Source organism: Melospiza georgiana, chromosome 4, assembly GCF_028018845.1.
Source record: "Melospiza georgiana isolate bMelGeo1 chromosome 4, bMelGeo1.pri, whole genome shotgun sequence".
Lineage (NCBI taxonomy): Eukaryota > Metazoa > Chordata > Aves > Passeriformes > Passerellidae > Melospiza > Melospiza georgiana.
Window position 1 is genome coordinate 32978021 of NC_080433.1, and position 23328 is coordinate 33001348.

The window sequence follows — 23328 nt, forward strand, 5'->3', positions numbered from 1 at the left end:
ATCTTTTAAACCACAGCAATAAATCATCCATCACAGCTGAGGGCAAGTAGACAATTAGCACATACTGATGAAACATCCCCACATAGACAGAAGGTGCTCTATGCAAAGTAATATTCGCTGGCCAAAAATTTGAATGGGTTTAGAGAGAATGGGTTTAATTCATTATTCAGTAATCATCAGGGAAAAAAACCCTACAAATCATAATAATATATGCGGTGCTTAAACTGCCCATTGCAATAATAGGTACTGTTTATGAATTCTAAACTGAATTTATAAAAGGATATGGAGTGTCTGTAGGCTTGTCACAGGCACGACACAGGAAAACATGGTATGAGCTAGCAGCAGTTTAGAAGAGGCAGAAAATATAAATAGCAGCAGTCCAAGCCTGGATGGCATTCCAGCTGGATATTACACAGCAGCTGAGGTAGTGTCAGTAGTTTCTTTAAAGGACAGAGATAATGTGGTTCTCCTGAAAGAAAAACTTCCTCCATCTAAGGATTAGATGGGGTTCTCCTGAGATCTGAAGGGAAAGGACTAATGAAGATCTTCTGGGCTCAGAACACTGCTGAATCATGGTAAAGGCAATAATATTATTCATTTGCAAGCCACACCTTCAGTTTTATAAATCTAGATCAATCTATACTAGGAAAAAAAGACTGGGATGAGCCATAAATTATTAGAAATAAATCACTGGACAAGAACAAAGAGAAATTTCAATCTTTTTTTCACCTGAGGTAGAAATCAAATGATACATGCATTTTTGTTTTGTTTTTCTTTTATTTTACATAAACACATCCTCTTCTAACTTATTCCTTTATCTTCTGAAGGCTCTAGCCCAAAAGCAGAAGAGTAAGTTAACATTAATGTCTTCTTTGTTAAGACAGCTTCAGAATGGACAATTCTTCTTTTGGCATTACCCTTATAGCCATTTGGCCAGGAAACTGAATTTATTGGTAGCTCTTTGTAACACCTGTTCCCCAGGAACCGCCTCTAAAAGTTTCTGCTTCAAGTGGTACCATGTGGCATCACTGAAGAACCCTTATACCTCCCAAGGATAAACTGTAAAACTTCAAAGGAAGAATTAAATTTAAGTACAGGACTAAGGACTGCATAAAAACCACTGTAAAACAGTTTTATGTACCTATAATGTGAGTATTGAATTTTTCTAAATAATTTCCTAAAGTTAACATTAAACAAAAAAATAATGTTGGTTTTCTGGAAAGCATCAGTTATGAATTATGCCAACTCTGAAATTTTAGTGATTAAATTTAACTTGGAGAGTTATTTCGCAAGAAAAATCTTAACAATTATATATAACAATGAATTTACACATGGGACAAGTACATTGCTATTAGTATTTTCAGCATTTTAACCTTGAACAAGAAAAGAGAAAGCTAACAGCAAATGAACACATAACAAAACATATTTATTATCTTTTTGGACCTGACTCTAAATGATACATGAACACACTTAAATTTATCTTCCTGCCATTACATGTATGCAACTAAACCATGAAGCCTTGGATCAGCTCCCTAATCTTGCAATTTAATTGAGAACATCTGACAACTAAAACACACACTGTACTTCCAGAGCACCCTACCAGTTTGACTTAATGGTCACAAAATAAGTGATCTTAAAGCCTACTTTACAGAATAATTAGAGATGATTTATCAAAGGCTGCGCACGCAATTTCTGACAGCACAGGCACAAAGTCAGAAAAGTTCACAGCTCTCATACCTGAACTCAAGCACATGAACTTACTTTTCCCCTCTCATCCCCACCCACCTTTTTTATTTTCCTTTTAAGCTTCACATTGAGCAGCAGTTTCCTCCAGTGAAAATCCCCATTTCAGAGATTCATGCCAGGATGCCCTCCTCCTTCCCCTCCCCTAGCAGTAAGTCTTTTATGAAGCTGGTCAGTCACCTTTAATCATCAGTAACTTTCTGAAATTTAGCAAGTGTGAGTTCTCAGTAAGAATAAAGGATTTGGAAGCACAAGAAAAGCTGTAATTAACAGCAGTCTAGTGCAAAGTAACAACAAAACCATGTTGTGAAATGAGTAGCCATGAGAAAAAGAAATACAGCTGAATTAAGTCTCCTAGTTGTAAGCACAAATCAAAAGAAAATATGCAAAATAGAAATGAGGGAAAAATCACTAGTAAATGAAGACTGCACAACCAGTTTTTAACATCGACTTTTAATATTTTCTCAAACAGAAGGAAAGCTTGTGACCCAGGCAACGATCAGCAGGCTGAGACAAGACCTGACTGCACTTATGATGCAATCAGTTGTGCAGCCAACCTCAGGACAGCAATCTATTTTTACCACCAGCAGCTCAGGTGGTGACAAACAGTGCAGCTGCAACACCCAGAGCCCTGGGAAGGCTTTGCCACTCAGCAGTGTCTTGTGCCCTGGGCTGAAATTTAGACCAGGTCCTACACTGGTATTCTGCCTCCTCCTATGGCAAGTCTGAAGACAACTTAAGTAGATCTACACCATTAAAACCATACACTAAGCACTGTCAGAATTTCTCAGAGCAAACTGTAGCTACTGGAGACCTTTTAACTGGGAGGAAATGTCTGGTTTAGGTTACTTCAGCTGGCAAAGTAGGCCAGGGAGGGAAGGGAGCATCCAGTCCCTAGTGCTTCTGAGTCACGGCATCATCATAATAAAGAAAACTCCCATCTTTTCCTATGTCTAGACAATGAGATGGATGTACTTGGCATCAGTAATAAATACATACATTTGAGAACCACCTTAGACAATCTTGAAACTGCTCTTTTTTATTTTTTTTTAAATTTACTACTTTGCATAATTAGTAATATCATTTTGGAAGAACTTTCCATATGAAGTGATGATCTTGACCAGGCTCCCCACTTCCAAATCATTTTAAGACCTGAGTTTGTTCTCGCACAGCCTGCAGCCCCCTCCTATGCCTAGCATTTCTCTGTATCAGTATTGACAGTGAAAGTCAAGAAAGCCAGTCCAGCCTGATCAAAATGGGAATGGGGTGAGGGAAGGATTTGCTGGCTAGATCACCCACCTAACTCACTTCAGTCACAGAGCACTACTGCTGGCAGAAGGGGAGGTGTGGACAAGAAGAATGGCTTCTAACAACCCTAATTTAGCCTAGATGAAATTACCACCATATTTCATCTTCACAACAGATTCCTCAGTGAAGCAGAAATGGTTTACATGGGGCACTCTTCACTCATTTGTACCTCTAACACAAAGAAGCCTTGACCTTTTGCTACACTCCTACCTCCCTCTGCCCTCATTTGTTTCACTTCCCCCAGCCCTTGCCCTGCACTCATCTTTCTCCTAATTTACCCCACAGAGGCACAAGACAATCAAGGGCTGCTGTCAAAGTAAAAAAAGGAATTTCACCAATTCAGAGGGGAATTCTGAAAAAGGAGTTGTAGTTGTGGCAAGGAGAGGGACAAGTCTATGAAAACCAGTGTTACTGTGAGAACAAGTCAGACCTTCAAAGGTCCTTTGCAGGACAATGATTATTTTGTTAGCTCCCTACACTCAGGCTAATGTGCAGGCTGTGCTCTTCTGGACATTTGCTCCATTCCCCGCTCCCAATTCTGCAGTAGGAACAAGCTGATGAGGTCAACTAAACCTCAGAATCCTTATTCCCATATTCCAAACAGCTCTGTGCCCACATCTCCAGCCAGAGACCATCTCCCTCAACATGGCTCTAGCCACTTATGCTTGCCCATAGCTTTAGCAACACAAGAATGCTGTTGAATGCTAATTGCTTACTAATGAAAACTAATCATCATGCAATTAAACTTTAATCACTAAGCAGCTGGCTGGGATCCAATCCATAACAATAAAGGCTTATTAATAACTTTTTGCCAAAGTGCTCTATCCATGAAGACTATCCTCTACACAGAGTCCAGTTAAGTGTATAAAATTGTTGGAAAAATATTTCCTCTGCCAACAGACTAGCCAGAGCACAACAGGATAAGAGCAGCACAGTATAAATTAGCTAAGAAGGATGAGTTGATAATTTGGGGAACCCAAACTACTCTTCTGGCTCCTTCCATAACCTCAGGCACAATGTGCTGCGCAGAAAGAACTTCTTTTCTCCAGTTCTTGTCTCTGTAGAGTAACGTTCTTTAAGGCAAAAAACTAGTTATAATTTTGCTGTAGTTTCTAAAATTATTACATGAATACTCATCATACTTCAGTTTTATTTTTACTCATCTTTCTAAATCTAGGGAAATTAATCTAACCTCTTTCAGAACATATTTCTCTAATTAAAAAATATATTGAGGTTATATAACTAGGCTTATAATGGACAGATTGAAATCTACTTTTGAAAAGAAGAAAGTTTAAAACCTGCTTTCTATAAAGCCACAAAGATAATGAGAGAGCAGGAGCATCTTTGCTATGAAGACAGAGAGAGCTGGGGTTGTTCAGCCTGCAGAGAAGGCTTCAGGGAGACCTTACAGACCCTTCCAGTACCTAAAGGGGCTTATAAAAATGAGAGAGAGCAACTTTCAACATGGGCAGATAGTGACAGACAATGGGGAATGGTTTTAAACTAAGAGGAGAGGTTTAAATTAGGTATTAGGAGGAAATTCTTTACTGTGAGGATGAAGCACTGGAATGCTGTACAGAGATGCTCTGGATGCCCCCCATCCCCAGAAGTCTTCAAGGCCAGGTTGGATGTGGCTTTGAACAGCCTGGTCTCATGGAAGGTGTTCCTGTAAGGTCTCTTCCAACCCAAACCATCCTGTGAATTCATGATTTTAAAGTAATTTCATACCACCATCAGTAAGTGTCCCAGTTTTGCCTGCAGAATTCCTGTCCCAATCTGGCATAAAGCCTTACGTGTAGATAACTTTTTATGAACTTGGTTTGCATTGCCATGCTTGGAGAGCTTTCCTTTATTATGAATAGTAGAACACTAGTACAATTGAAGCATTATTCTTGCTTATTCAGTGACCAAAGAATTCAATATAATGCTTATTTTAAAAATAAAATTTAAAATTTGTAGATTTTTAAATTTAAAAACGTCTTACAAAAGATAGAACACAATTCTAATAATCTACTAAATATTATCTAAAAGAAAGTAATGAATTCTTATCTTCAGAAATTAACCTCTTTTCATAGTCAGTAAGACAGATGAAAGACGAAAAAATAATTTTTTTTTTCCAAAAATCAGGAAAAATACATTTAAGTCTGCACTTTTGCCCATTGTAATCAAATATAACCCCATTTTAAATACAGAGGCATGGAGCAGAATAAACTTATTTGCTAGTAGTGTTCTTCTAACAAAGCTAAAGGAATACAGCTGGAGTGACAACCATCTGGAATTAGTCTAAGTTTAAAAAATTGGTTCATTTTAAGTTAACAAAACAAAACACCAACAACGCAACAACTCTCCTCCAAAATTTTGGGGAATCTTAACAAGCTTTTTACCAGCACAGCTTAAAAAGATTCAAGCTAAAATGACACATAAATAGATTGCATTCACTCACTATTGAAAATTTAGTAAGAGTTTGGCACCCCTATAGTAACAGGCAATTGAAATCTTACCAAAGAAAAAGACTGTGTGAGCTTGTGGATAAGCCAGACAAAAAGCTCTAAAGCTTTGTCTAGAAATCTCCTGCACAGAGAAGACCCCATTCACATTTGGAAGAGCTTCCTCAAAATTAAGTTACATAAATGTATTTTTAAATTAAAACTGTACAGAAATGATGAGAATCCCTGAAGCTTTACAGAAAGGCAACTGTGGAATGAGCAAGCAGCTTTTTGCATACAAGTTTCCAGTGCTCTTGGCTACAACTCATGTAAGTGGGTAAACATCCTATTCTTTCCCAACACTCCATTGTCAGTAAATCTATTTTCCACTTTCCTCACTCCACATGCAAGACAAACAGTAAAATATAAAACCACATGCAAGCACAGACATAATGCCTGTACTTTGGGATAAACTAATGACAAAGGAGTCTGCTAATAAAGATGCACAGAAAGTACTTCCTTGCATCTTCTCTCTTCACCATTACAAAGGGGTCAATACTGGAGTCTTTCCTCTTACCAGCATCAACTTTATGCTTGAGATCACAACTAAAATGTGATTCCTATCACCTTCAGTCCATAATCAACATAGGCTGCACCATATCCACCTTGCTCCTACTCACAGTAAAGCTAAAGAAAACCAATTTCATTTCACAAATGTAATTACTGGCTTCTGATAATTTAAGATACTGAAACATTTGCATCAGACACGTACATGTGGATTCTGTCTGCTCAGCTCTTTAGCATTTAAGGCTTGTGGTACCAATGCATAGAGTTGCTGTAAGCTACCAAGTGCTGCAGCAGTAGTGATTCACACTTCAGGTCCCCAAGAGAGGAAGGCAGCGAACTGAGATACACCAGGGGCTCCTCCCAGGTTCTCCTCCCTGGAGGAGGAGGATTACTCTCACAGAGCAGGAGTCATGACAGCACAGACTTTCAGTGGCACAGCAGATGGCAATGCCTTTCTGAGAAAACCAAATCTGAAGTTCATCATTCAGCTGTCTTTCAGAATTTCTCCTCCACCCAAAATTTCATGCTTTCTTATTTTTGTAACACTGCAGAAGAATATTAAAGATGTGCCATTTCCTGAGGAATGAAAATGAGTATTATGCTAGAGTGCACATTTCCAGCTCAGATAACTAGGTATTTGGGCACAGTCTGTCAATGAAAGCCAGAAATTCAGCCACTTTAAGGGTAACTGTAGAAAGTGCCTCAAGCTTCTGTGGCAATCCTCATTGAAGGGCTAAAGCATACTAAAAGCTGTTTCCAGAGATAAAAACAAGCAAGCAATGTTCTCAGTACATCCCTTTTCCAACCACTGCTAGCAGTGATTTTAAATCTGCTTCCCTTTCCTCACAGTGAAAAATTAAAAAGCTCCAGTGTCACTTCTTCCTACTCTTGAAATGTGTCCCTACTAACACAGCTCTAGGTGTCGAAACACAACTGTTCCTTCCTGTGTGTTGTCAGGCATGTTATTTTTGAAGCACCAGATTATTATTTCAGTTGAACCCTGACCTAACACAGAACTCTTGCACTTGAGGAGTTTTTTTGGTTTCATGCTTTGGTTTGGGGGGAGGAGGGGTGAGAGTGGGTTTGGGAGAAAAAAAAATTACTAGGTTCTGCATGTTTTTCTTCTCTACAAAGACAGATGATGAATAAAAGGTTAACATTCTTCTCCAAACACTATTAAATAGTAGTACCATAGACCTGAAACCCTTTCAAGTGCTGGTGGCACCTGGGCACAATTTTATGTTACAGCTAAATTGATCTAATGGTTATCATTACCAGTGGAAAGGACACTCCCTCTCAGATGCAGCAAACATGGTTCAGAGGGTAAGCAGAGTCAGATGGCTGATCTGCACAAAGATCTCCCAGCCCAAGCTAGGCTTCTGATGGATTAGCTGGCTACAAATCAGCCCACTGTGCAAATGCACAGGTGGGAGATCTAGTGCAAGTGAAGTAGTGGAAGCAAGCAGCTCACAGAGAGGATAAAGCAGGATCCCTCCTCATGACAGCAACTCCCTCCTGCTCTGGCTCAGGGATAAGAGAGCCCACCTGTGCCAAATGAGACATTCAGAATGAACTGATACCTTTATACTTGTATGGTACAGTAGTCAGGTTTCTGGGCCTAGAAACTGTTTTGCTTTGTTTTGCCAAAGGCAGCTAACCTGCCACAATTTCCCCAGTTCATACCAATTCCCTGGCTTAGCCACTTGATTAGCTATGCAGCCAGGAACCTTTTATAAGCAATTACTTAGAGAGTGTGGGAGCTTTTCTGTTAGGCTGTGATTTCCCAAATTTGAGAATATAAATAGCTTAAATCCTAGTGATCCCTCCAGGCACCCTTCTTTACCCAATTTACAGCTAGAGTCCAGAATGGTAGAGGTAAACAAAAGAAAATGGTTCTATGAAAGCATCAGAGTAAACAAAGTATTATAGAAAGGTAATCTCCTCCAAATAAGATATGGTGGAAGATCAATTATCAGGAGTCTTAAGTCAAGAACAACTTACCTGTGCAAAACCAGGAGCTGCTCCCTGTGAAAGATGGGTAACATGCAAACCTACTTCTAACTCTAAAACTAACAAAGACACACTCACAACATGAGGCACAAGGCTACCACTGCCCAAATAGGCATGAAAAATACAAATATCTAGTATCAAGCTGAAGAGAAAGAGACTTCAGGCATTTAGGTACTAAACTTCTCATCACTAAAGTTTATCAGACCTTCAAAACAGGCCTGTTAGGAGTCTTGAAGCAGGTAGATTTTACCACTTTGTATAAAAAGCAGGCTTTGAAAGAGAATCCACGGAGAGCTGGACAGACAAAATTACAGACTGGTGAGAGAAAACATAGAATTTTCTGCTCCACTGTAGATCATGGGCAGGTTTCACCCTTCACCATTTGTTACTCTAAAGTTCACCTGACTGAAATCCAAGATGATCTTTTCAACAAAGAGCAACAAAGGAAACAGGTTCCAAGAACTCCTTTCCATGTATAAGGATTAAAACATTTCTAAAGCTGGGACAGATGCAGAGATTGATGAGAAAAGCATTATATTTTTTAGACCTTTTAAAGAGATCTTTAAAAGGGGGATAAACAAACTTTCCTTTCACAGAACACTCTCAGCAGGGACACAAGCTACATTTATCTTCAGCAAGGTCAATTCGAAAAAGAGCAGGGGTAGAAGAAAAACAAACAAACAAACAAACAAACCAACCAACAAACAAACAAACCCATCCTAACCAGAAGTAATACATGTGCCAGGTCAGAGCCTCTGCCTTAGGAAAAAACACGTCTTACAAAGAAGCCCTGTAAGAAACAGCATACCACCTTCCTAGTGAACAGCTTTTTAGAAAACAATAGCTGAACTATCTTGGATTCAACTTAACACAAAGAATGTTATCTGCATTGTTCTCTTCATTTACAGCTTCATATATTTAACACTGAGAATAAAGACCATCAGTTCTTCTGAACGTTAAAACTGCCGACAACTACCAAAGTGACTCCATAATTCTTCCAGTTTCAAAGGTAACCAACACTTCATCTTACATGGAAATGAACTTCTCATTAATAGAAAAAAGGTGAAAAAATAGACAAGACAGGGAACTTTCTGGCCACCTACAGTATTTGAAACAAAAAAATTTATAAGCGACAGGATCACCTAGCACTAAGGAGATGGCATTTTTTTCAGTTCAAGATTTCATCAGCATTGGAACAAAAAAAAAAATCTAACTGCAAGAAGGCCACTTAGCACCATGACTATGCATTAACAGTTTATGAGGGAGACAGACTCCTTAGCTCATCTGCTGGGGTATCTTATTTGAGCCTCAAAATAAGGAGAAGGCTTAAGTCGTTCTGCATCTGAAGCAGCCCATTTAATTAGATCACATTCTCAGAACCAAAACGCACAGCAGAGTGACCAGAGTGAAAGGAACACCTTTTTGCCTTCAAGAAAGGCAGATGCTAGCACTTTGGAAACCACCTGGATTGCTGCTTAGCAGATAACACACCATTTTCAGTCCAGAGTGAAAACAGACTTTAAGGAAAGCTCAAAGCTCTGGAGAGTCACTTCACAGTTTGATAAACCTTTTTAAGATAATGCCTTCTCAGGAATTCTTCTTCTTGAGCATCTGGTACAATTTGATCTTTGAGCACCTTCACATAAATAAAAATCCTTTCTTGAGATTGACTATGGGCCAGTTGTCAAAAAAACTGCAGTAAGACAGACACTTATTCATATAAGAAACAATTTAGCAAGAAAAATTATTTTCTGATCTTGGAAAGCATGTGAGGAATAGGTGTCCAGGGGAAAAAAAAATCTATAATGAGCTTCCATGTGATAAAAAAATAGGTAAGCTTGTGTGAGAAGAAGAAACACAGGACAGGTTACTTGTATCACTACCTACATCAATGGACTTTGACTAAAGGTTTAAGTTTCCTATTTCTATACTAGAGTGCTGCATAAACAACAGCAACTGAGCCAGGTGTCTAAAGAAAATATTTCAACTCACTTAATGGTATGGATTCAGTTTAAATTGGTGCATATTTACCCTGTTGGTACCACAGACAGTTTAGGTAATTTTTAGTTATGGGAATATTTAATTTGCACAGAATGAGTTACATACATGCATTATTCACTTCCAGGATCATGACCCTTCATATACCATATGCTAATGTCCTTCCTTACCCATAGACAAAATCCAAGAGCTACATTCCTGTGTGCCTGTGCACACATCTCTCTACTTGTTCCTGGTAGGAAGCAGTTACTTGATTTGCACGTCTGCTTTTCCATGACAGCAACACTAATGAACTGCATGTCAGAGGAAAAAAGAGAAAATGCACTTGCAAAGCACAGAGGAGGTAAAGAAAAAGCATATGCAACAAGCATAGGAAATCAGCTGTGTGAGCCAGAAGGCTTTCCTCAGGCAGCAGGGCAGGAGAGTTGAGTTCAACAGAGCCTTTCCACTGCCTGGGGATGGCTTCTGGCAGGCACACCTCTGAATACCCCATGGCCATCTTAGTGCTGCACATAACCCTCTGTGAGCTGAAGGGGTGAGGTTACACTGCTTCCAGAGGAGAAACCAGCACAACAGCCTGCTACAACAGGAAGAGAAAAATGCTAGAAGAAAACCTTTTCCATTATTTTTCACAGGGGTGATAAATGGATTACTCTTACGAATGTTATACAGAGGAGCCACGCGTCATCTCAGGATACTGTATTTGTATGAGACACAATACAGAGCTTTCAACTCTGATTCGGGAGGGGGACAGTATTAGGCTTGTCCTTGGCAAGCTGTGGGATGAGATGCAAAGCTTAGAGAAACAGGGCACTAGTGAGGGCACTCTGCCCTTGACTCTGAAATGTGCTGGGCACACTGGAGCACACTTGGAGTCTTAGAGAGGTGAGCCAGGGACTCCTGAGGTAACAGAAGCCTACAGGGATACCAGCAGGGAAATATCTCAAAGGAATTAAGGGGTGTTCCTCTGGGAAGGTGATGCAGCCAACAGCCTGGCCAAGGTGCCTTTACACCAAAGCACACAGAATTGGGCAACAAACCAAAGGGGCTGGGTGTCACCATGCTGCTGGAAAGTCATGGCCTTGTTGCCATTACTGAAACTTGGTGGGACAAACTGTGTGACTGAAGTGTGACTATCAATGGCTACGAGCTGTTCAGGAGACAGAAAGGAGGGAGAGGTGGAGGGGTTGCCCTCCATGTCAAGAGGTGCATTGAGTGTGAAGAGCTGTCTCTGAAGAACAGCCATGAGCAGGCTGAAATACTGTGGATAAAAATCAGACACTGAGGTAACAAAGGAGCCCTGAGGCCGGGGTCTGCCACAGCTGCCTGACCAAGGGGAGCCCACTGACAAAGCCTTCCTGCCCCAGTCACAGGAGGTGTGGTGCTCACATGCTCCAGTCCTGCTGGGGGACTTCAGCCACCCTGACAGCTACTGGGAAAGCACCAAGGTAACTGCAGGCAATCCAGGAGACTCCTGCAATGCATGGAAGATAGCTCCTTGAGCCAGGTGCCAGCCCTACCACAGGGAACTTGATACTGGATTTGATGATCACCAGTATAAATGAACTAACTGGGAATGTCAAGATGGGAGGCAGTCTGGGTTGGAGCAATCGTGCATTGGTGGATTTTGCAGTCCTGAGTGATATGGGTCAGGTAAGGAGTAAAGTTAAGCCCCTGAACTTCAGGAAAGCAAACTTCCAGCTCCTCAAGGAGATAGTCAATAGGGTACCCTGGGAGACTGCCCTCAGGAACACAGGCGCAGAAATGAGCTGGCAGATTTTTATGGAAGTCTTCTATAGAGTTCAAGAGCTAGCAATTCTCAGAAGCAAGAAAGTGAGCAAGGAAGGCAACAGACTGGATGGCTGAGTAGGGAACTCTTGGTCAAACCAAAGGGAAAGAAACAAAGACACAGGCAGTGGAAACAAGGACAGGTAACATGGGAAGAGTATAGGGATGAAGTTCCGTTGTGCAGGGATAGTGCGGAGAAGGCCAAGGCAAAGCTGGAACTGAACCTGAAAAGGAATGCAAAGAATAACAGGAAGGTCTTCTACAGGTAGGTTAACCAGAAAAGGAAGGACAAAGAAGGTGTACTCCCTACCATAAACAATGCTGGCAAACAGCTAACAATGGACGAGGAGAAGGCTGAGGTACTCAACAAATTTTTTGCCTCAGTCTTCAATGGCAACCTCTCTTCCCACACCTCTCAAGTGGATGGATGACAGGATGGGGACTGAGGCAGGCAAGTGTTCCTCCCACTGTATGCAAAGATCAGGTTAATGAACACCTAAGGAACATGAATGTACACAAGTCCATGGGATCTGAAAAGATGGATTTGAGATTGCTGAGAGAGTCTGCTGATGTAATTCCTAAACCACGCTCCATGGTATTTGAAAAGTTGGTAGTCAGGTGAAACCCCAGGTGAGTGGAAAAAGGGAAACATTGTACACATCTGTAAAAAGGGCAGAAAGGAGGACCCTGGGAACTACCAACCTGTCAGCCTCACCACTGTGCCTGGGAAGATCATGGAACAGATCCTCCTAGAAGCTGTGCTAAGGCACACAGGGGACAGGGAGGTGATTCAGGACAGCCAGCACAGCTTCACCAAAGGACAAGTCCTGCACGACCAACCTAGTGGCTTTCTATGACAGAGTGACTCCTCCCTCCCTGGGAAAGGGTGAGGATGTAATTCATATGTAATGCTTTTGAAATGTAAGGCTTTTGACAGTCCCACACAACACCCTTCTCCTTCTCTCCAAACTGAAGAGTGACAGATTTGTCGCATTAGATGGATTAGGAATTGGTCAGACAGTCAGATCCAGAGGGTAGTGATCAACAGCTCAGAGTCCCAGTGGGCATCAGTGACAGTGGTGTCCCTCAGGGGTCTGCGTTGGCACCAGAGTTATTTAATGTCTTCATTAATGACACAGATGAAGGGACCAAGCTGAGTGGTGCTCTTCACTCACCTGAAGGATGGGATGCCAGCCATAGGGATCAGAACAGACTCGAGAGTGAGCACATGGGAATCTCATGAGGTTTAACAAGACCCAGAGCAAGGTGCTGTACCTGGGTTGGGGCAACCCCTGGTATCAACACCAGCTGGGGCATGAAGTGATCAAGGGCAGCCTTGCCAAGAAGGATTTGGGAGTGCAGGTGGACAAGAGGCTGGACACAACCCAGCAATGGCACTCACAGCACAGAAAGCCAGTTGTATCCTGGGCTGCATCCAAAGCAGCGTGGGCAAAGGATGAAGGAGGGGATTCTGCCCCTTTGCTCTGCACTGGTGAGACCCCACCTGCAGTGCTGCATCCAGCTCTGGGGTCTTCTGCACAAAAAAGGACATAGACCTTTTTGGTCTATGCAAAAAGACCAAGACAGTCTTTGCAAGTCCAGAGAAGGCCACCAAAATGATTTAAGGGGCAGAGCATCTCTCCTTACAAGGAAAGGCTGAAAGAACTGGGATTGTTCAGTCTGGAAAAGAGAAGGCCTTGGGGTGACTTAATTGTGGCCTTCCACTAGCTGAAGGGAACATAGAAGAGAGAGGCTATTCACAAGAACATGCAGTGACAGGACAAGGGTGAATGGTTTCAAACTGAGAGTAGATTTAACTTAGGTATTAGGAAGAAATTCTTTACTGTGAGGGTGGTGAGGCATTGGAACAAGCCTTCCAGAGCAGTTGTGGACAGCCCATTCCTTGAAGTGTTCAAGGCCAGATTGGATGGGGCCCTGGGCAGCCTGCTCTAGTAGAAGGTGTCCCTACCCACAGCAGGGGGTTTGATCTTTAAGGCTGCTTCTAATTCAAATCATTCTATGATTCTATAGCAAAACAAAATGTACACACAAGACAATTGTCCCTGACTCTGAAAGTTCAGTCTTATGAACAGTTAAAAAACGGATCTAGACAGAAAGTGGAGAGCACTGAAAGACTACATATTATTTATCATATACCAAAAGTAAGCAGTATTTCTTGCAGCCTTAAATAGGAAGGATTAGGAAGAAATAGTTTTAAAATCAAATGAGATTGTGAATCTGAGTGACATGAAAATCAGAATAAAATTACAGACAATGGATTAAGGATAATGTAGATTAAAAGCAATGTTTTAAAGTGAGATTTTGGAAACTCACTATGAATTCAAGAACAATTTTTAAGTTTGTATCGAAATAACATGAATCTGGAGAAAAATGGACGCTCTACAAGACTCTGGAAGAAAGTGATTGAGTTACCAAGAGCTACTCAAAAGCATGCTATTCCAGGATAGAAAAAAAAAAAAGGGACAAGCAAACTTCAGTGAGCCCCACAAAAAAAGCATGAAGTAATGAAAAACAGCCTCTCTGAAAAATACAATGGAAAGCAAGGAGGTAATCAAAAGACACAGGCAGGAAACAAAGGTGGAACAACACTTCAAAAGCAGCACAGCTGATAGTGATAATCTAGTCGACAGAAAAATGGAAAATTAGGCACTGGATCTGAACCTTAACTGGGAAAAGATCACCATAAACACTGATTACAATTGCAGTAGAGCACAACTGAAGCCACAGTGGAGGACAAGAGCCCCAGACAATGCACTTAAAGAACTTTGAGATGAAAAAAGAAAAAGGAAATTAAGAAGTAGTTGCAAAGGCAAGAGAGGCCGCGAGCATTTTGTACCTTTTTTTTTCTTAAAAAAAAGAGAAACACTTATTTCTACTGGCATTATGAGGGAAAAGAAAAGATAGAGGAACTGATTGAGGGAAAGAGGTAGAGGAAAAGAACACAAAGTTCAAGGGAGATAAGGAGATATTTTTGTAAGGTGCCATAAAGGCAGATGAAACGGTTAAGAAGAAGAGGAAAAAAAAATTTTACTTGTAAGTAGGAGATGATTGTAACAGTTGGAAGGAAGTGCTAAAGGGTAAGCCAAAGCATATTCAATCAGAAAGTCAAAGATTCCACGCAGAGAAAGAACTAGACGTCAAACAACATGCAAAAACCCACATGAAAATGTGGATAACGGGCTGCTATTATTGAACAAGTTTGATTAGAGCCTCTCAACACAGCATGTTTGAGCACAGCTGGGCTTATGTCCTTTGCACAAACAGGGACACAAAAAGGATCACTGGAGGATAACTCAAGCGGTTCAAGAACTTGTAAAAGAGGCATTTGCTATTGGGAAAACCAGAATTCTAAGTGAAAGACACACCCTACACACAGTAAAAAGGGAAAATCAGGCTGGAGAGATACAAATTCTAAGTACTGGTGAACTACCAGACAAATGAAAGCAGGCCACACTGCCAGTAGAATCCGAATGGTGGTGGAGGACCTGAAAGAAACCTTGCAATTATCAGAGATAAGAAATTCAGCAGTTGCATCAGAACAAGCACGCGGGCATGGCTCGATGAAAACCAAATGAAATTAACTGACTATGTTTAATGAGAGACTAGAAACAAGAATGCAAGCCAAATCAAGTTAGGGCAGAGAAGCATGTAATTACTGTCAAAGAACAGTTGAGTGAAAATTTAGAACAAGCCAGGAATCAAACTTGCAGAGAAAAAGCTCATGGGGAGGAAACAAGCACGCTGTACGTAACAATACAGAGGAAAGAAGATAAAAACTGGATCCCAACACTGTTTAGAAAAGGAAGAACCTGAAGGCAACAGGAAAAAGTAGTTCTATGCCTCTTCCATGGTCTGACCCAAGACAGAGAACAATACAAAAAAAGATAACCATAAAAAACGCAATGCAGGATAGTGACAATGGCAAAGCAAGGCACATAACTGTGGTTTTAAAGCTTCTGCCTCAGGAAAGAACGTGTCCATCCACAATCAGACAGTAGTGAAAAAAGTTTTTCCTTTGTCCCAGCTTTAATTTTACCTATTACTTCTCACTCATAGTGTACTTCCTCTCTGGAGAAAGTAAATTACCAGTGTCATTTGTGAATGCTGAACTCATCGATACTAAGCCCAAAATATTTCCCTCAAAGCTTACAGACCTTTGTGCAATTCTGCTCTATCCACCTTATTTTGTAAGGACTGCAAATTCTCCTACAGCTGTGTAGTATGTATTATAGTGCAGAGTAACTCACACTGGAAGGAGCCCCTGCTGAAAGCAGAGCCAACTTCCAAGGTAGATCCACCTTGAGATGTAAAGATGCTTAGGGCTCTGCCCAGAACCACATCTCCAAAACCAGGGCATTCCACAGCTTTTCTGTCATTTCCCCACCCTCAATCCAATGTCTGATTAGCCTCACTGAAATTTTTTGCCAACTGAACTAGAACTTTCTTTGCTGCAATTTGTGTCTGCTACCACTTGTCCTTTCACTCTATGACTCCAAGAAGAGCCCTAGAGAACACTAAATATCTAACAGAATAGAAGAAGGAAGGGCAAAGAGACCACTGTAGTCATGAGAAAGCCTTTGGACATCCAGAACTTTTACTAGATAATAAGCACCCAACTTTTTGATGTCCAAAAAATCTTATCTGATCACGTGTGGCAGAGATCTAAATGAGGTCATCAATAGGACATCACTACAGATTGATTAAAGATAAAAAATGGCTGTTTAAGACATGAGAGAAGAACAAGGAAAAACAGTATTCCAAATGGCATATATTTGCTAATGAAAGAAAATAATTGTGTATAGTAAGGTCAGGTACTCACCATCTCTCTCGCAATCTCCACAGCTTCCTGCAGCCCATAGAGCCTGCCACAGACCAGGTAGATCCCATTGGCCCAGAGAATACAACCCTCATGGACCCAAAATTCATTGCTGTCAAGAGGTAGTTCAGGAATTTGTAACTCCAGCTCAGTGCCACCTTCTGAAGTGGGCATAGATGGTTTTGAGTCCAAAGGAGTCTTTTCACCAGCACTGCCACCATCAGCGGATGCTTTTTTACAAGAAGCTCCCCTTGAAAGTGACCGAGAGGCTCCGCCACAGTCCTCAGAGCGGTGCCGCCTCTTAAAGCGGGGATGAGCAGCCAGGCTTCTTTGTTCCTTCTGTTGTTGCTGTTCCTCCTCCTCTTCAGTATCTGTCTTGGAACCATTAGAAGCACTTTTGTGCCGTACCTTGACCTTGCTCTGCATTTCTGTGGCCCTCTTTGGAGGCGGATTCTTGGGCAAGGTAGCTGCATAATCCTGGGGGTAGAAAGGACCAAAGAGGTCACCCATGTTACGATAGCTGGCCCATTTGCCACACAGGCAGCAAACCAGATGCCCCAAGACAGAAGACTCCGTTACTACAGGGCCTTGCAGCATGAAAGTTGAGGTGGGCAGCACTTTGCTCTCTGCATTGCTGGGAGGGGGTGTTGAAGACCTCTGTCCTTTCCGACCCCTCACCAATTTGTTCTGCTCCTCTTCCTCCGCGTTTATGATTGTGCACACAGCGCCTAATTCACACTTGTTTACCACATGAATATAAGGGAAAAAGGACTTATTCTTGGAGTCAGTTTTATCTACAGACTGGGTAGCATATTTAAGCTTGATCTCTGGTTCTTGAGGCTCCACGATTGGAGCAGCCCGTCTAGGCTTCCGCTTCCGTGGCTGTGCTGCAGGTTTTCGCCTCTCCCTCCTTTGCCTCTTGGGCTTTGGCTCACCAGCACCCACCCCTTCTGCAGGCTGTGATGGTGCTGGCGGGGGAGGCGGGGGCACAGGCAGCTGCTGCTGTTGCTGCTGCTTCTTCTGCTTGTTCACACTCCCAATTGGCCTCCCTTTTTTCTTTCCAGAGGGGAAATATCCCTTTGGAGGGAAACCATCTGGCTTGGGTGAAATGTTTGTCACATCTCCATCTTTTTCCTCAGACTTTGGATTTGGTTCAGAAATGAACACACTGGAAGGGGAGATTGTTTTTGAGTCAGAAAACGTCAGAGTTCCAGCTCCACTTACAGATCCATCAGACCTTCCCTGACCACCTGACTTCTGAGAAGGTGGTGGTGCTGCACTGGATCCTCCTCCCTCTTTGCCAATACTGGTGGTTTCAGGGACCTCTTTTTTGTTTTTATCATCCTCGCTGCTTTGCCACTCTTCTGAAGATCTTGGAACAGTTTTTTCACCACTTGTATCCTGGCTTGCTGGCCCCACTTGATCTGGTATCTCTCCTTTTCTTTTCTCAGCCTCTGGTCCATGTCCAGCCACATTTCCTCCTTCAGGCCCACTCTTGAGGGACAGGATGTCATCAAGAGTGACAGTATCTGGACCAGTTTCAGTACTGTTGGTAGAAACACTTCTCCTAATATTGGGAGATGTAATTTTCTGAACAATAGCTTCCAGTTTTAATCCTCGCCCCTTTCTTGGGGGCAATATTTTGGTCTTTGCCGGGCTTGTGAGGGAAACAGCAGGACAATTCCTATTATCAGGACTTGGCAGGTCCTTGAAGGAATCTCCCTTTGCAACTGATTTGCCAGCATCTTGGCTTTGAGATGAATGAGCATAGGAGTTGTATGTTTTATCAGCTCCTTCTTTTGCTGAAGTCATCAGTCGCCCTTTATCGTCACTGCCACTGTTCTTCATATCGTGTGGCTGTCTTTTGGTAGGGATAGGAGAGATGAAAGAACGGACCCTCCTCCTCATAATTAATGGGTTCTGTGGAGACTGGTCCTCCTGGCCAGGGAGCCTAAGCATAGCATTACTAGGCTTGGGCAAATCTGTAGATTCCTCTCGTCGATGCCCATCGCTCTCTTGAGGGCAAAATCTTTTTTGGTTGGCTGCTCCAAGAGGGCCGCTGCTTTTGGCAGGAGAAGTTTGCCGAGAGAGGTCCCAACCAGATTCATGATGCTGCAACTTCTGGCTGCCATGTTTCAGTTCGGCGCATTTGCTCTGAGTACTGTCACTCCCCATGACACAGCGCCCAGCTTCCTGGCTTCCAGTATCATGGTAAGAGCTACCTTGAAGGTACATCATTCCATCCTTGTCATTTTTTAAGGGACTCCTTACTCTTTCCAGAAACTGCTGCTGTCTTGGGCTCTTCCTTGCTCCTTCCTGCCTGTGCTGAGCTGCAGCAATCACACCCTGAGCAGCGCTGCTTGCCCAGTCTTTGTATTCTTCTTGCTGTTGCTGGTATATCTGTCTCTTGTAATGATACTGGGAATTCAGACTCTGGTTGGGGTCACCAAAAGCATGAGGCCTAGCATTGGTGTGATATGCTGAAGCCAGAGATGGGCCTTCTGAATTCTGAGGGTAGACAGAATGCAAGGAACCCCTGCTAACTCTTTCAGATAGTGTCATGTGTGGGTTCATGTGATGCAGATCTGCACCTGGGCCTCTGCTTCTGCCTGGTGACATTTTCAGCTTATCAGCAAGATCCTGATATTGAGAGGGTGATTTACCCCTTCCAGTTCTGCCAGGTCCTCGTCTCATCTGTGTCGATCTGGTGTCCTGCTGGGGCATGTAGTCTGGAGCAGCATCAGAGACTGCAGCTCCAGGGCTGGCATTGCCTCGAAAAGATTCATGCTTGATGCCAGCAGGATGACAATGGTCTCCTGTTTTTTTATTGTTTAGACTAGCTGAGCTCTTCGACTGCTCAAAATCTTCTTCCTTTATTTGCCCACTGTGAGCTTTCATCTTTGTTTCCATGGATACTAAACCACCAGGGAGTATTACTGACTGGCTCAAGCCAGGGGCAAGACGTTCACTCCTTCCGCTTCTGGCCTCAGGACCCATGTGCCCTATGGGGTGAGGGCCAGGATCTCTTACAAGTTGCCTTAATGGGGATATGTCACAGATCACTGATCTCCTCTCTGAGAGTGCTCCTGCCTCATGGGCAGCAGACTGAGACTCCACATCGAACTTTCTAGCAATAGGGTAATCAGCTAAATTTATCTGCTTCATGTCTGGAGCTGCGCTGCTAGACTTCCTATCCCAGGGACCCCAGTGAGGGCCCTCTAGGAGGGACCCCATGCTTTTGTTCAAGAGGCCTCTATTGGTCAATTCATTGGTTTGACTAATTAAAACATTGGGTCTCATGGCTCCCTCCAAACTCCCAGCCATCCCAGAATGCTCCTGCGCATTCCTAGAGTACCTTCTGTCTGGATGATGGTGGTACCCCTGTAAAACCTCTTGGAGGAGGCTAGGAAACTTCTCATTACGGCCTTTGCGCTCACTATGCCCTGGAAAATCTCCCTTTTCTTGACCAGATGGATACTGTGGAAAGCCACCAATACCTCTCTGTATACCAGGTGCTATATTATCCTTGTAGCTGTATCTTAAACTGCCAGGAGACTTGGAAGATTCTGTTCTTGCAGGAAAATTTGGCCCAACAACTGCATGACCAGGCTGGCTGTTCCCCTCCCCATTATGGTTAGTGTTATCGCCACTTTTGCTCCCTTTACCTCCTCCTTGAGTCTCTTGCTGTGTCCCTGCATGCCCAGCTTCTTTTGCTCCACTAGTGCTAGCTGGTGCTTGAGAGGCTGTGGAAGCATCATCTTGTGCAGGTTTATCTTGTCCCCCTGACTTTTCTACTCTTCCTGCCATGGCTTCCCGGGACACAATCACCCCAACTGCCTTTTCATTCACTTTCGGGGCATTTTCCACAGCCACCACAGCTTCCTTCCCATCAGGGGAAGCCACATCCTCCCTAGCTGCAGGACTGCTGCTGAGTTTTGACGGCTCATTCTGAGAACCTTGTGCTGGTGAGGAGTTGGGTCTCTCTAAATTACCCCCTTTGTAAGTGGTGTCTGAGCTGGTACTCTGGCCACTCAGCTGTCTCACCCTTTCCCCATGATCCTCTGAACTACTGGAACAGCCACCATCCAGGGACTCTGCCATGGGAGACTTGAGTTGCTCCTCGGCCTGGGAGGAGCCTTCTGAGTTGGTGCAGCTGTCAGCCTTCTTGGAAGAGGATGATCTTTTGGAACTTTTTTTCTGAGGTGCCAAGGCATCTGAGAGCAACATGTGCTGGACTGTGTTGGGCAGATTGGCAACTTGAGAACTTAGAGCACTCAGGCTGCTGAGTCCTGGATCTGTGAGCCTTTTTTCCTGCAGTCCTTCCAGTCCAAACCCCTTGAATCCACTCGCATGAGCATTGGGGCTTGGCATCATAGATGGTGTAGGACTAAGCTGAGGCATCATCTGCAGGATCCGGTTTCGAGAACCCATGGACATGTTGCCCTGCCCACACTGGAGATTTTCTCCACCTGGCATGAGTGGAGAAGGGGTAGAGCTGCAGCTTGGAGACTGAACCACAGATGCAGCAGGAGATGGATTAGAGATTGGACTGAAGTTTTGGTGGAACTGCATCGGTGATCTTACAGGAACTTCAGTCTGGCTGTACTGTCCCACTTGACTTTGAAGAGAGAGTTTGGTGGCAGCATTTGAATACTGCATTACGTGCTGAGGTGGGTGTTGTTGCTGCTGCCCCTGCTGCCCACTCTGGGGCAGCTTAGACTGCTCAAAGCTTTTCATCGGTTGAGTCTGAAAGCTGTAGTTTGACTGGGTGCCATAGGCCTGTGCATTGGAACCCACAGCATGGCCTTCGTACTGCGACCCAGAATTCACGTTGTAGCTTCCGTCATAATTCTGTCCTGACTGGCCAAAACGCTGTGGGGAAGGGAAAGAGGAGGAGGAGGATGACGAAGGTGGCTGATAGTGTTGGCTGAACTGACCCACTCGTAACTGGTAGCCTGAAGCAGAGGAAGGCAGGGTGGATGGACGCTGCATTGGCTGCAAGTGTGAGGTGCTAGAAGCAGACTGGCTGGAAGCCTGGGGTAAAGGCTGATGAGATTGATAGATCTGCTGTCTCAGCTGCTGCACCTGCTGCTGCTGGCTAGAAGCCTGCTGCTGATACTGGGCACTCCCTGGAGAAAAAGGACCAGTATAATCCTGTTGATAGTGGGATACACCCCCAAGGGTTGAGTGCTGTGTTTGGAACTGGCCCACATGTCCCTCACTCCCATACTGACTCCCAAAGCTACTCCCTTGAGGGGGCCCATAGCTCTGTACTGGTCCAGAAGGCCTGCGCTGAGGCGGCTGCTGCCCTCCTGATACCACTGGATCTTTGTTGGCAGCCATATAGTAAAACTCTCCTGCTTCTTTTCTGAAACCTTGGTAGCTCTGATGGCCAGAGCTCTCACCAGGCATTGCTGTAGAGGCTCCTGTTGCTCCACGACGTCCACTGCCAGCACCTCCTCCAAAGCTCTGGAACATCTGGGCCTGCTGGCGGGGGCTGAACTCTTCCAGTCGGGATGAAGTGTGCACTTCCTGCGGGTAGCTCTGCTGGTTTCCGTGATAACTACTTTGCTCCCGAAAGGACTGCATGCTGTTCAGCAGCAGAGCAGCAGCTCGAAAGCCCTCCTAAATATGGAGAAAAAGAGAGGGAAAAAAAAAAGGTATGTTTCTCAGTCACACCAGTACCCCACTCAATTTCCCTGCTTCAACAGCAATTAAAACTTAGTATTTCTCTTCTACTTCCTGGTACATCAGTGTTTAACCCCCTTGTCTTGCAACCTGCCAATCTTCTACATGATGCAGGCCAGTAGCCTACTACCAGTTGGAGTGCACTTGCACTTCCAGCATTGATATTTCCCCACCATCATTTACTTACTGGCTGTGGTTTTGTGCCCCTAAAGAGAGAAACTTCCAACAATATTTGCAAAGCAAATGAGAGCAATCCTCACCATCCAACTATTCCCTAGGGCTAATACTGGGAGTAATCCAAGTATTTTGCTACCACGCTTAGAGATGTAACAAGAACCCTGCAATGTTTTCAAACCACCCTTGGATTTACCACAGGAATGATACCCAAGGTCCATGTTTCACACCAGGAAGATCTCTATAAGCAAACACTCAAGATACAATTGACCAAAGCTCAAATCAAGACAATCCAATGAAAGGATCCATGTGAGTGTGTGAAAGAACTGGCACCAGCATACTCAATGCTCAGTTCCCGAGTAACTCCAGTGACACCCCTACGTGAAAACCAACACAAGACAACACATCACATTTTCCCCCCAGCCATCTGCTTTGCTTTACAGGATGGAAAGTTAAAACAAGTTCACTCTATTTAAGCAAAACAGTCTAGAACTTCATTCCTCAGGATTTCTATATTACCTTGAATGAAACAGAACTGAAAACACTTGCCAGTCAGAATATATTTTGGAATACTGTGTATGAGCATCTACACTTACATAAGCAACTCATAAGTAAACAAACTCCAGGAAGGCTCTCCTCTGTATTTCAACATATTATTCAGTATGTGGAATTATGACTCACCCTCAAGGACTGGACCACAACTGCAGAATTGTCTGGGGACCCTGGCTAGTCCCTCTATAAAAGCCTGTCACATTACTAGATGCATTAAGAAAAGTATGGAAATGAACA

General features: G+C 43.3%; 1 protein-coding gene across 4 annotated transcripts in view; it reads right to left on the reverse strand.

Moving 5' to 3' along the window:
* The window catches only part of TCF20 (transcription factor 20), a 128854-nt gene that overhangs the window by 23493 nt on the left and 82033 nt on the right, over nt 1-23328 (reverse strand). For all 4 annotated transcript variants that reach the window (XM_058022452.1, XM_058022449.1, XM_058022451.1 and 1 more), the window contains one exon: nt 16681-22302. In XM_058022452.1, the coding sequence (XP_057878435.1) occupies nt 16681-22266 (5586 nt within the window). In that variant the 5' untranslated portion in view covers nt 22267-22302. The remainder of the gene's footprint in view (nt 1-16680; nt 22303-23328) is intronic.